The sequence below is a fragment of the Gracilinanus agilis genome, chromosome 2, assembly GCF_016433145.1.
Source record: "Gracilinanus agilis isolate LMUSP501 chromosome 2, AgileGrace, whole genome shotgun sequence".
Lineage (NCBI taxonomy): Eukaryota > Metazoa > Chordata > Mammalia > Didelphimorphia > Didelphidae > Gracilinanus > Gracilinanus agilis.
This window is the reverse complement of record NC_058131.1, coordinates 545,215,221-545,229,966: the sequence shown is the minus strand read 5'-3', so window position 1 is coordinate 545,229,966 and position 14,746 is coordinate 545,215,221. Positions and strand designations below refer to the sequence as shown.

General features: G+C 36.9%; 1 protein-coding gene across 1 annotated transcript in view; it reads right to left on the bottom strand.

Moving 5' to 3' along the window:
• The window catches only part of ATP8B4 (ATPase phospholipid transporting 8B4 (putative)), a 215,222-nt gene that overhangs the window by 107,563 nt on the left and 92,913 nt on the right, over window positions 1–14,746 (bottom strand). The window contains exons 8-9 of the mRNA XM_044660050.1: window positions 11,495–11,653; window positions 4,359–4,447 (exon numbers count right to left, since the gene is read on the bottom strand). Of these exons, the coding sequence (XP_044515985.1) occupies window positions 4,359–4,447; window positions 11,495–11,653 (248 nt within the window). The remainder of the gene's footprint in view (window positions 1–4,358; window positions 4,448–11,494; window positions 11,654–14,746) is intronic.

Sequence of the window (14,746 nt, the reverse complement as noted above, 5' to 3'; positions counted from 1 at the left end):
CTAAATTACCTCCAAATCCCCTTCTAGCTCTAAATCTATAATTTTTAGGCAATAGAAAGCATTGGCTATAAAATATAGACAAAGATGTACAGTACTCATTCACACATGGCAATAAATTAAGATCCTATGTTCTAAATCTATAGTCTTAGAAAGTTGCCCAAGACTCAGAAAGATTAAATAATTTGCCCAGGGCACACAGCTAAAACTTGAGAGAGAGAGAGAGAGTTTGAACTCCAGCTTTCCTGCCTCCCAATCTAGCAATCTCTACTAAGTCACACTAAGGCATTACTAGAGGGCAAATGGCCAAATTAGTTGTGCCTGCCATCTGACATTATTGAAAGTTATTTTAATTTTTAAAAAAGGTTTAACATTTTAAGGACCAGGTGAATCAATGGATGCAATTTTTTTTTACTTTTTCATCCTACTATGTCCATTTTCTTTGTGGAAATATATTTTAAAAATGTCTGTGCCGATTGGCACAGCTTGGACCTTCCAGATATTCTTAAATTCCAGTCCTTCATAATCACCATCACTTTACATATGGATTTGTACTAAAGATAAACAAAATAAAATAATAAATTATTTAGAGGTACTTGTGAGATTTTTTGCTTTTTGTAAAACTAGTTCTGATGGCTGTGAAAGACAGAAAAAAAAATAAAAGTTGCTTCCCATTTGGGCAACAGATGATTTATTCTGCTTATCTTTAGTCAGAGCTAATAAACTTAATGGTTTTTAATGGCCCTAAATAGTACTCAGTATTTGGCAGAACCCTCATCATCATTTTCGGAGAGACATGCATATCTGCAAATTGGCATGTTTCCAAATATGAAACAGGACGTGTATACAGTAAAGGAAATTCAGGGTCGGTTCATGTGAGAATTTGTAAACAGTCTGTAGTGTCTGAGATATAAGTGCAAAACAATATTAGAAAACATTAGGGATCCATGCTATTTAAAGGAAGAAATTGTCTAATCTTTGTCATTCCCAAGAAATGGCCTATAAAGTTAAAAAAAAAACACAGAATCTCAGAGATGAAAGGAACCTGAGATCATCTAGTCTGACCTGTGCCAGAACAAAATTTCATTCTGTAACATAGCCAACAAGCAGTCATTCAGTTTCTGTTTGAATACCTCCACTGCAGGGAAAACTTTTATTTCCTGAGGCAACCAGTCCCACTTTGAGGATAGTTCCAAAAGCTAAGAAGTCTTTCCTTATATTGAGGCTAAAGCTGTCTCTCTCTACTTTTCATCCATTGTTCCTAATTCTATACTCTATGGAGAAGCAAAACAAGTCTCTTCCATATGATACCTTTCAAATACTTGAAGCCAGAAAACATATACCTATTCTACCTCCCCAAGTTTTTTCTCCTCTAAGCTAAACATGCCAAATTTCTTCATTTGATCCTCACATGGCATGACTTTATGGCCCTTGACGATCTTGGTCATCCCCACCCACACTCCCAGATGATCTGCAGTATGTCAACGTCCCTCCTAAAACATGACATCCAGAATTGAACACAATAATCCAGTGTGGACAAGGGCAGAGCACATATTACTTCCCTCATCCTGGACACTCTGACTCTCTTAAAACATCCAAAGATCACATTAACTTTGTTTGGCTACCATATCACAGCATTGACCCACTTTGAACTCGGATGCCAATAAAACTGGATTCAAAGGAATTGCCTCCTAACCAGGCTTCTCCCACCTTGTATGTGTAAGGTTGATTTTTGAACCTGAGTATAAGACTTTACATTTATTGCTAATGAATTTTATCTTAGTAGATTTGACCCAATGTCTTAGCCTCACCAAGACTGTCTTCCATCATGATTCTGTCACCTAAAATGTTTGTTCTCTCCTAATTTTGCTGAGCATCCAAAGTCATAATCTATTCAGTTTAACAGTGTTACTATGTCCTTTAAAAGATGCTAGTATGAACTTTGTTTCTGAGTTTATATTTAATATAATAATCAGTTCCAACAATTGGGGAGAATCTTGGGAGCTAAGCATGACTAATCTAAAGGCTTATCTTCTTTCTTTTATAGAAAAACACATATTTAAATATCTCTTTTCCATTCCATCATTGAAAGACTATGTAAACAGGGGTTATAAGTCAAGGGATTTCATTTAACTACGCAAAAACGTTGTGTTTTACTTTAAAGTAGAAAGATATCTATATCCCAAGTCTTATTAGCTTGTTAACAGAGTTGAGACTAGTTATCAAAGTTCTGAGAACATGTATTTTTTGTTTTCATCATTTTCAAAAGATTCCAGTTACTCATTGCTTGATATAAGGTCCTCTTAAAAAGGATAAATTGCTGGGCTTGGAACGAAGATAATCTGGATTCAAATTCTGTCTCCAAACCTTGCTGTGTGAGCAAGGGCACAAAATGATTTAAATTCTCTCAACCTCAAGTTCCTCATCTGGAAATTTTGAATAATAATACCTAAATGTTGTTGGATGGTTCAATAAAAGTTCTCAAGTGCTCAAATACTCAAATTGAATTGCAATCTCCCTGATTTGGAAATGCCCTCCAATCACACAGATAATGCTTGCTCTGTGTGTGTCTCTTGTCAATGACCTTTTGTAATTTTATGAACTTAAAGCACTGTAAAATTATACTAATTTATATACTATCTCCTCCCCCCCTATCAATCTGGTAAAGACAATCAAGAATCAAAAGGAAGGAAAGCCATTACTTTACAATGAATGGCTTTTCTTTTGGTGGTTGAAGCCTAATACTCCCTCCACTGGAGACCACCAAAAACCACTTAGTATTTACAAAAAAAAACAATGCCTACTAAAGCTCTCTCTCTCCCTGAAGTAATCAGGGACAGTCTTTCTAAAGTTATTTTTAAATTGTAATGTCTTGCAGGAATGAGTTAATAATAATAATAAAATAAATATTAAATTAATGAAATGGATTGTAGAAGATAGCTTGAGATCAAAAGTAGATTACGTGTTCTACATCCCTTCATCCATGCCGTAGCGGAGGGGGGACTCAGACTAGTCCAAAGGAGTATCTGCTCTGCTTTGACTGAGCTTTTTGCTCTGATTTCATATTCCCACGATTCAACAGATATTTCTTGAGTGTCTACTCTGTGAAAGATATTGTGCTAGGTATTATGGGGAATGCAGAACCCAAAGCATAGATCCTTAGGAAAATCATAGTCCAGCTTGTAACATAAGGCAACAAAATGACATAGAACATTAATTAATAATACAGTTGGGGACAGTGGATTGAGAGCCAGGCCTAGAGACAGGAGGTCCTAGGTTCAAATCTGGCCTCAGACACTTCTCAGCCGTGTGACCCTGGGCAAGTCACTTGACCCCCATTGCCTAACAATACTGTGTATTGGAACCGATACACAGTATCGATTCTAAGATGAAAGGTAAGGTTTTAAAAAACATCAGTGAAGTCAACAATACAAAAGATCTCAGATATATTATGACAGAAGACATACTCTACATGATTCCTATTTGCATCTAACAAAACATGCATACAACAAAATCTCATGTAGCTCAAACCCCACTATGATGTTCTTGGGCTCTGTGCCTTGGCTGTTGTAGCTTGGATCCCCAGCTATTTTCCTGATCTTTGAGGCCTGATATGACTTGATAGGCCCCTTCTCTCTCCTTGGAAGGCTCTTCTGTATTTCTATGGAATGATTTCCTGTTATGTGGTTTCTCATAAAATTATTTTTCATAAAACCAATTAGCAATATTGGCTAGGTCAAGGTTTTGAGTACCAAACAATGGTCCTAAACAATAAGTTGCTATCAGTTTAGAGAATGACTTCATGCAATCAATTCAAAAACATTATTAAGCATCTACTAAGTTCCAGGAATCCTGCTAAGTGCTCGGGGAATAAATAAAAAGAAAGGTAGTCCCTGACCTCGAAGAGTTTATAATATAATGGCATGAAGAAATACCTATGTGGATTATAATATTCTGGGAAGGCTTCTTGGAAGAAGAGAGACTTTACCTGGGTCTTTGAAGGACGGGAAGCCAAGGGAAGGGAATTCTTAAAAGAAAGAGACAGGAAAGGCACAAAAGAGCTTTCAGATCTATGGTCTGCTTTTCTAAAATCATGCTGGAATAGAGAAGTTTTAAAAAAAAGAACTCTTGAAGTCTCTCCCAACCAACCTTCTATTGCTCATCATTGTAACGAATTCCATAACCTTTTTTTTTCTTAATTTGTTGTAGGATATAAAGCATAGGATTTTTGTTTCCCCAAATCCTAAACCCTTATCCTCAGAGAAATCTCTAGATGTCAAACAGCATTTCTAAAAAATTAATAGAGCATATTAGAATTTTAATACTCAGCAATATTGCTTAAATTTGTTATGGTAACTTACCCACAATACTAGAGTATTCATCAGTCGATCAATACTTGTCCTTTTAAATTTAGTCTTACCACTATTCTGCATTAGTTTAGTGTCAGGACCTGAAAAAAATTAAGTAACAACTTTACACTGGTTATTGTAAGAAACATGCTAATATGTTTATCCAAAATATTTTTACTGAAGGAATTTAACTTAAAAATCAAGAATCCAGAGGGCACCTGGGTAACTCAGTGGATCGAGAGCCAGGCCTAGAGAAAGGAGGTCCTAGGTTCAAATCTGGCCTCAGACACTTCCCAGCTGTGTGACCCTGGGCAAGTCACTTAACCCCCATTGCCTAGCCCTTATCACTCTTCTGCCTTGGAGCCAATATACAGTATTGACTCCAAGACGAAAGGTAAGGGTTTTAAAAAAAAAATCAAGAATCCAGGTCTCTGCCAGAAGTTTGTCTATAAAGCTGAAAAATGGATGCTTTTCCTGAAGGATAATTTCATCCTTCAAAAGATAGAGAATCCAATATAAGTAAATACTATCCTATACCTAACTAGTAAAAGACAAAAACATCATTTGTTGTCTGATAGAGCATCCAAAGAATCTAAAGAAAGAGATTCAAGGAGTTCAAAGAAACGATAAGGAGTCAAAAAACATGGGAGGCCCTGAAGAATGAAATTTTGATGATATTAATAAAAATTCTTCTGAAAGAGGTGGGGAAATAATATTAAAGAGACTGTTGTGGCTGTAGAAGAGAATTCAGCAAATTCATACTTAAAAAACAACATATAAGACAAGATTAGTTTATGGGTAAATTTTTCAAATTTTAATGTAAAAATAATACCCATAGTACTAGTTAATTAATAGTAATAAATATTTACATAGAGCTTTTAGTTCTGCAAAATGCTTTTCATATATTACCTTATTTGAAACTTACACTATACAGACTACTTCTAACTATAAAGAAATACAGTACGGTACACAATTCTTTTTATTAGGTAAATAAGAAAGAAAAAAGAAATAAAGAAACAGAGATACAAGGATACAAAGAAAGAAAGAAAAAAGAATTAATCTCATTAAGGAATAGAGAAAAATCACTAAAAACCTTAGCAAATTAATAAAAAACAACACATTAAAACTACCATTCATCACACCCAAGTAGGATTTATGCCAGGAATATCAGGATGCTTCATTTTGAGGAAAATAATATTAATATCATATTGATTAGAAAATATAAAAATCACATTATTGTATTAACAAATGCAGAAGCCTTCAATAAAATAAAACATTCATTCATGAGAAAAACAATAAGACTAGAGGGATTTTTATTTGCATAATTAAAAGTATCTTTCTGAAATCTGACATCAACTGGAGAATTATTAGAAACATTCCTACTAAGAGAAAATGGGCACAAAACAAGGATAGACACTCTCACTGCTTCTTTTAGGCAGAGTGTCAGAAATACTAGCAATTATGGTGACAAGAAAAAAAATTAATGAGATTAACATAGTAAATAAAGAGATCAAATACCATTATTACTTGCAGATGATCTGAATGTTTCCCTAGAAACATTCTGAACAAAAATTGGGATAAAAAATTATGTCAGCCAAGTTGCCGAATATAAGTTAAATTTGTAAAAATAATTTGCATTCTGATACAATGATGGCAAAGATCAAGAAAATATGTTAAAAAATAAACTCCATTTGTAATAGAGGCAAAAATTAAGTAAATGACTTTACCTATGTATGGATGTGAGCTATGTAACAATAATTATAAAATTGCATTTAATAGAAATAAACCTTTAAATAACAGAAGGGAAATTCATAGTTCATGGATAGGTCTGATCAATATGGCAAAATAACTGCTGCTTTGATTTCTATATTTACTACATGGGTTTCATAATAGAACTCAATAAAACCATGGGTAAAAGAGCTGCACCCATGATTTTATAAACAAAATATATGGAAGCAAACAAACAAATGAGAATATCAAGCATCAATCTTGGAGGGGGGAAAAAAAAAAACAAGTGCATGAAAGTGTATTTGAACTTCCAGAGATCCCAAAAGAATGTCAGGAATGTTAAAGTTCCCAATTAAACTGTATCCTATAATAAATGCTAAATTAAAACAGAAAACTTTAAAAAATTATGCTGTGGAGAAGAACAAGAGAATAAGACTAAGAGACCTCAATATAGGGTGAAATTGAAAGATGATAATGGATAATGGACGAGGAAAGAACACAAAATTAGCAGACCTAAATTTTCTTTCCGGTTCAGACTTAAAAGTATAGAACAAAAATTGTTATCAGAGAAATGAAACCCAAGATGCAAACACAGCTAAGTGTCCTTCCAGAATCCAAATTACCTAGAGCAGTTAAGCTCTATTCTTCTAATTCTAATATTTAATTCTAATATTCTAATTCTAATATTCTATCTAATTCTTCCAAGGTCTTGGAAGAATTTTCAGACATCATTGCTGAGTCACTGTTAGTGACATTTGAAAAACTACAGAGAATGACACAGGTGTCATAGGACTGGATGTTAGAGGACAAGGTGAAATCTTCAAACCATAGTCCAGTGGCCTTTACTTCAATTCTTCATGAAAGAGATATCTTATGAGCACTTAGGGAAAGGACTGGTATTCACCAGAACTAGTATAGGTTCATCAAGACCACAGACTAACATCATTTCCTTTCCAGAAAGGGTATTTGGAATTACTCATACAAAGATCAGCTGAAGGAATCTCGGAATGTTTATGTTGGAGAAGAGAAGAATGAGAGGGTCATGAGCTGTCTCTAAGTGTTTGAAGGTCTGTCAAATGAAAGATGAATTTGATTTGTTTTGCTTGGCTCCATAGGATAAAACTAGAAGCAGTACACAGAAGTTGTTGACAGACATGTTTTATCTCGATTTAAAGGAAAACCACTTGGTGACCATGGTCAAAAAACAAAATGAGCTTCCTCAGGAGGTAATGAGCTCCTTGTCACTAGAATTGTTCAAGCAAAGCAGGGAGAAGGGATTCCTGTTCCTACTCTGTACAACATATATGCTAGATACTTGGAGTTTAAAAACAAGACCAAGATAATGTGTGCCTTTTAGATAATGTGTCACTTATTAAATATCACCTTAAAGAATATAAGAATTCTAGAAAGCCTGACTAAGAAGAGCAGTGTTTTCTAGGAATGAGTGATTAGTCGATGAAAAGACATGGAGAAAAAAAACAAAGATTGAATGCTGAGAATATTTGGTAGTTCAGTTTGGCTGTAGGTGTGAGGCTAAGTAATATAAAATGTCTTTGAACAACTGATCTTGGATAGAGCTTTAAAAGCCAAGCTGAGGAGTTTGGGATTGACTCTAGGAGAAACTTAAAGGGGGTCACAGTAGGAAAGTATCATAGTCAGACCTGGCCTGAGTTCCCTTGTGTAGAAAACAGAAAAATAAAAAAGTAAAAAGATGGACGAAATGACCACTCAGTCACCTCCCCAATTTCTTGCATCCTTCTTTGCAGTGGAGGGGACTACATATGTGGAATTCTGCATATAATATAAGACTTGACTGACTTATTAGTAAGTTTTATTGACCTACATTTTTTCTTCTTTTTTATTTATTATTCTCTTTGTTTTATAGGATGGTTTTGAGGGTCAGGGAAGGAGAAGAAATATATTTCAAAATGAAAGTGTTGAATAAACAAAAGACATATATATGTATGTATACACAAATACACACACAAATCTATATCCTTATATATATGCATATATATATATGTATTTTAAAAAGTCCAAGTCAAATGGAAGTTGATAAACAGCCACAGCACTCATGTTGAGCAAAAAATTTCCTAACAGAAAAAAAAAGAAGCAAATATCTGATCATGGGCTAATTTCCTTGACAAAAGAATAAAGACGTTTGATCTGGAGAATCATGGGGCCAGGAGTCCCCAGATACCACACATATATTGCCCTATTTCTAGGGATTTCCCATGACCTTAAAATGGCAATGCCCCAAACAGCAAGATTTTTTTCCCTAACAGACACAGCTGAGAATATTTAGTAAAAATTAGGAATTTCCTAGGTTTGGAACACTTCAGAGTCTCTAATGAAATTTTTGTTGTTGATGATGGTAGCTATTTAACCAAAGCATTCATATTTTTATTGCTCATATAGTTCATTAACCAAAGAAGCATCTTTATTTGATATCAGTGTAAACAGCAGGCTAAAAATGTTATGCTATCAGCTGAAACTATGAAGATTTTCCACAAAATTTCATAAAAGGATTCCGTTGTATTTTTTCTTAACAACGCAGTATAGCTCTGATCATACAGACAACGTGTGTATGTTTCGGGGGGGGGCAGGCAAAAGAATAGACTGTCCCTTCTCTTTCTAGCACAATCAAATTTATGACAACCCCAAATGTTAAGATGAACTGCAGAGTCTAGACAGAAGAGAAAATTATGAGCCCTCAATAAAAATATTCAGAAAAAGACCCCCTGACCCTTTGTTCACTAGACTTTAAATACTGGGGGGGGGGAAGGGGAAAGAGTGCTCCTTTTAATTCTGTCTCTTCCCATTCTCCACTGCTCCCAAAACTGTATTATGAAAAGAAAGTTTGCTTGGTGAGCATGTCATATATATGGTGAGGAGTTGAGTGATAAAGAGTGACCAATGATGACTATCTGAAGGTATCCATGATGATGGATGAAAGCAATAACTGGTGGATTTTGGAACACAAAAACAAAAGAAGGCAATTAAGTTGGGAAGAGGGCAGTGATTTCACACAGGGAAAAAGGGGAAAGACTCCAGAGGTTTTGCCCTAATCTTGCACGAGAGAGATGGCAGCAAAAGGCTGAAGAACTCTCAAGAGGCACCATGATGTAGTGGAAAGAGTAGAAGGTTTGGAATTAAGACATAAATACACAGCCCAAATCAGTTGCTTACTGTCTATATTAACTCAGGAAGCTTACATGATTTTGGATCTTGGTTTCAAATGGAAAATGAGAGAGTCGAACTAGATGATCTCTAGTTCCAATCTTTCAGTTTTGTCTCTTGAGTAGCCCCTGGGGAGACAGGTTGATACAAAGGATAGAGTGCCAAATTTGGGCTTAGGAAGCACTGGATCCAAATCGTGCCTCAGAAAGACACTGCCTAGTTGTGTGACCATGAGCAAGTTTCCTACCCTCTCTAAGACTCAGTTTCCTCATCTGTAAAAAGATGAGATTGAATCCAATGACCTCTAAATTCACTTCCAGCTCTAAATCTATGATCCTTGTGAGAAAACTGTCCAGAATTATGGAACTGTAATAAACCATGTATAATATAGAAAGCTAGAGGGAATTTTAAAAGCCCCACATTCTCTCCCCACACTCACATCCTTGATTAATAATCAATAAACAGGGGCAGCTAGGTGTTCAATGGATTGAGAGCCAGACCTGGAGATGGGAGATCCTGTTTTTACATCTGGCCTCAGACACTACCTAGCTGGGTGACCCTGGGCAAGTCACTTGACCCCCATTGCATAGCCCTTATTGCTCTTCTGCCTTAGAACCAATATACAGTATTGATTCTAAGATGGAAGGTAAGGATTTAAAAAAATCAATGAACATTTAACAAATACCTACTATGTACAAGGGAATGGGAAAAGAATCAAACAGTCTCTATTTATCCTGTATGTAGCTTGCTTTGTATAGAAATACTTGCATGCTAGCTCCCCTATTTGATTGTAAGCTCCTTGAAGGCAGGGGCTACTTTTGTCATTTTTTGTATATCTTTGTATTGAATAAGGGAAAACAAACTCTTTATCTGATCTAACCTAAACTTTATTTAAAAGGAAGAAAGAACTGGACCTCCCAACCTCCCAAACTCCCTCCCAACCTCCCAAACTCCCTCCCAACCTCCCAAACTCCCTCCCAACCCCCAACCCCCCCAACCCCCAAATCCCTACCCAGAATCTTCTCAGATTCAAAGGTTTCCTCCTTGGCCTGGGATTGGTCCTTATACAGACCAATCCTGTGCCTGAAAGTAGGGGGAGTGGCCCATCCCTAGCACGGGATTGGTCCAATTCAAGACCAATCCCACACCAGGAAGTAGAGAGTGTGATCCCTCCCTAGCACAGGATTGGTCCATTCAAGACCAATCCCACACCAGGAAGTAGGGGGGGAGCCCTGGGGCATGCTGGGGAATGCAGTTTCCCCTGCCACAGCACTTTCAAAATTCACAGTCCATCTTTGTGTATCTGCAGGGCTTAAGACAGATACATTATAGGCACTTAATAAATGGCTGTTTATTGATCAATTGATTCTATTGGGGAGACAAGCACAACAGAGAGCAGTCAAAGAAAGGTAAGACTTGGAGGAATGAGCATGGTGCTAGGGAAAAGACTCCTGAGAAGCCCTCATATTCTGCTTTGTAAGTGACTCTGAATATGTTCCTTCATAGCTCTATATTGGGTCCTAATTTGTTTTCTTTCATTTACTAATACTTTCTCTGTAACAATGTAAACCACCACGTGCAGCTTACACAACTGGGGAGGCAGTCTCAGTTCCCTTGCAGGTAGCATGCATACATTTGCTCAGGTTTCATGGCTCAAGGCTAAGAGCCAGAACTAATATCCCCTATTATGGACCTGGTCTGTTTTGTCAAGACAGTCTCCGAAATAAGAGTAATAAAAATAATCAGGGTCAGTCTTTCAATAAGGAAACAGAGCGAGAAAAACAGTATGGTGTGTGTATGTGTCCCATAGCTTAATCAGACTTAAACATCCTCAAAAGTTTCTAAGCTTGTATTTGTTGGAGCCAGTGGAGCTGGGCAAAACCAGCAGATAATCAAGTCTGTTCATTGAAATTTACAGTATGAAATCTCTTATAGAACAACATTTTCTGTCAAATAGTGGATTTTTGTCCCAAAAGTTGGACTCTTTGGGTTTATCATACACTGTCTTGCTGACATCACTTACCCCAAGTCTATTCCACTGATCCTCCCTTCTATCTCTTAGCCAGTACCATATTGTTTTGATGACAGCTAGAGCAGCATTTTCTAAAGAGAAGGAAGGGTAGAGAAACCCTGCACTCATCCAAACAAATGGGCTTATTAACAAGATGATGGTTAGAATGTGCTGATATGTATCTCAGGGAAGAGTACAAATATAGAAAACTAGGGAAACAGACATGTACCTGCAAAAATAACCATTCCAAAGCACCAGCTGGTGTTTCTCAATACGCAGCCTCTCAGAATTATCTTCTCATTGTTGAGTGGGTACTTGTTATCTTTCCAAGAGAGATCTCCTGTGAATTTATCCAATTTGTTGTTAGGAGGCTCACAGGCAACAACCCCTGTAAAATAAAAAACAAACCTTTTATGACTCACTACAAAGGTTCTTTACCAGTGCATAGTTCTGTATTACCACACTGTTTCTAATATATAATACCATTTTCCTTCTGTATAAGTCAACTGGGGATTACATTTATAGAATTGCAGAAGGCAGGAAAAGTGCTGGTTTTGAGTCGGAACTGGGTTGTAATCCCAGCACCACCACTTGCTGACTATATATCTCTGGACAATCACTGAACCTTTCAGGGTCTCAGTGTCCCGATCTGCTAAAGGAGACCCCTTAGGGCTTTTCTAGCTATCATTCTAGCTATAGAGAAGAACTTTCATTCATTTAATCTTCTGCAAGGAGCTTTCTGCACTATCCATAGTACAGATACCAAATTTAGAGCTATATGTGTTTTTAAAAATCATATATCCCTTGCCTATCAAGACACACATAACTGATTCCTGAAAAGGGAAAAAAAGGGTAAATAATTTCAAACCTATTTAAATCTTTTTTTTTTTAGTTTAAAAGGTGTTAGAATCATATAGTAAGAATTGGAAGAGACCTCTGAGATCTTTAGTCCAACTTCCCCTCCTCATTTCTGCAGATAAGGAAACTGAGATCCAGAGAAGTCACATGTCTTGCCCAAAGTCACACAGGAAATAAAGGACAAAGACATTAATTTACAACCCAGAACCCAGGGCCTCTGCCTCCAAATAAGCATCCTTTCTTCCAAACACACTGCTTCTCAATAAAGACATGTTTTAACTCTTCCATTTAGTATATGGTTCAGACCTATCATTTCACTAGTGCAGGGAACTTGTCATGAAGTAACTCCTTTTCCCAAAACAAATTAGTATGTTTCTGCATCTTATATTATTAAAAAGCTGCTGAGGGTACTTAAAGATTAAGTCACTTGCCCAGGATCACACAATCAGAAATGTGACAGAGGTTGGACTTGAACTCAAATCTTCCTGATGCCAGAAAAGGCTTTCTACCCAAAATCAACACACACAAAAAAGAAAATGCCTATTCTATGATATTTTGGCTTTTATCCTCTAATACCACACTTTTAATTGCACAACAGTTAACATTTTCAGGGATACCATGTTGAAACCATCCAAAGGAGTTTGTGGCTTCATGTTCACCCTTGTTATCACAGAACAAAATTGCTTCAGGATACAAACAGAGAGCATAAAATTGGTTCTTACATACACTACCATATTTCTAAGCTGGGTAAACTTGAGGCTTATTTGGAACATATGGATAAGAATGTCTGGAGATCTCTTTCAGATATGAAGTTATATTTTCATATCTTAATTAGATTCATAGCTCTGATGATGAACATTTTTCTCAAAGGTGCCATGCAGTCTCCTTCAAACTTAATGGGACAGATTTGCCAGTCCTTTAATCTCGTGCCCACCTGAATATAAAAGCATCATATTTATTCCATTATTCCATTAAAATCAAAGTAAAGTTGATTTTTAGCTAGCTGGAAACCTGTGTGGCCTCTTTTCTAATGTAAATACCACGTTGTTTTAACACAAATTTATGTTGCAAACAATTGGAGTCAGGTGAAGGAAAAAAGAACTAGAGACAGAAACAGAAAGCAGAGTTAAAGTTATGTTATAGTGAGTGAAAGCATATCCTCTTTGGTTGAAGCACTCAGGGATCAAGGACAAGAGCATTTTTTAAAAGGGTTCCTAGAAAAACTCTTCCTAACACAATCCAGGAACTCTCTGATATAAGGACTGATGGAACAAGAAAAACAGAGCAGCTTGAAACCTTAAGAGGTTGGGAGGGTGGGCTTGAGAAAGAAAGGTGGACAGTGAATCTTCAGAAGTGGTTATGGGGAGATAGAGTCTGGATTAGACAACAGGAAATCTGGGCCTCGTGCCAACCAGCCTCCTGATCTTAATTTGGTCTCCCAAGTAGATTTCCCTGCAGGGAAGTGATATTTCCCATTGCAAGCTATTAAATTGGTTTGTTGGTACAGATGCCTCTTGTGTTAGTTGCCTATGGGCAAGAACTGAATATCCAGGTTCACTTAGGCCAACATTCAGAGAGGCAAAAGCCTCAGAGTGTTGTTGATGATCTTGACCCTACCTTCCCAGTGCTATTAATAATTACAGAGGAGATGTTCACAGGCTCACATAATGGGTCACTCACTGAAAATTTTCAAGGCAGCTATTGCTAAAGTAGAGCATAGAGTGGGAAAAGGATAAGTAAAGAACCTGGTACGAGTAAAGTTTTGCTATTAAGAGAAACTTCTGTGCCCCAATAGTTTTGATCACACAACTATAACCTCCGACCAACAGAACAAGACAATTCAGGGATGACAAATTTGGGCAGTCGTTCAGATAATTATGCTGGGAAGGCAGAAGTCTATCTAAATGTCAAGGTTCTAGAATTTGTTTATCTCCCCTTCCTGCTCTGCTCCCCACAAAAACTAAAAATTCTCATTGCTGCCTTTGATAAAACTCCCCCCTTTTTTTGCCTCAAAATTGTAAAAATGGATGCCACTAACAAAACCAATGACTTAGCAGCATAGTAGACAGCTCCTCTAAAAGCTTATTCGTTCTCTTGACCCAAGCCCCAATTTCTCAGGCTTCAAGTTTGGTCATAAAAAATGTGCTTTGGGCAAAAACAACATGATATGGAGTCTCTGCCAACAGGAATATAAAAAACAGGCTTATTTGATCATTTTTATTGTCGCAAGCAAACTCTGACATGGAAGAGAATACAGCCTTGAACACGTCCCCTAGCTCCTCCAGGCCCTGGAGGCCAATCCATTTCTGGCCCTTCCCCAAGGGTGTGGTTCTAGACAAGGACAAAACTGCAGGGCTGGCCAAAGAAGACTGTTCAGTTCAGAGAAGTGTTTGCAGGCCAAGTCATCTCTCCTTGGGAGAAGCACTGGGATTCCAGAAGTTTCTATAGGGTTCAGCCAAAATAAAATGCCACAAGCGTAAGGAGAGAGGTACTACTTAAGGTCCAAAGTCAAACTCTTAATATCTTCCTCATCAATGAAAAAGTATGACTGGCCCTATTACTTGCTAATCCTGAATCTATTCCTATCCAGGGCCACAGGAAGGAAGGAAGGAAGGAAGGAAGG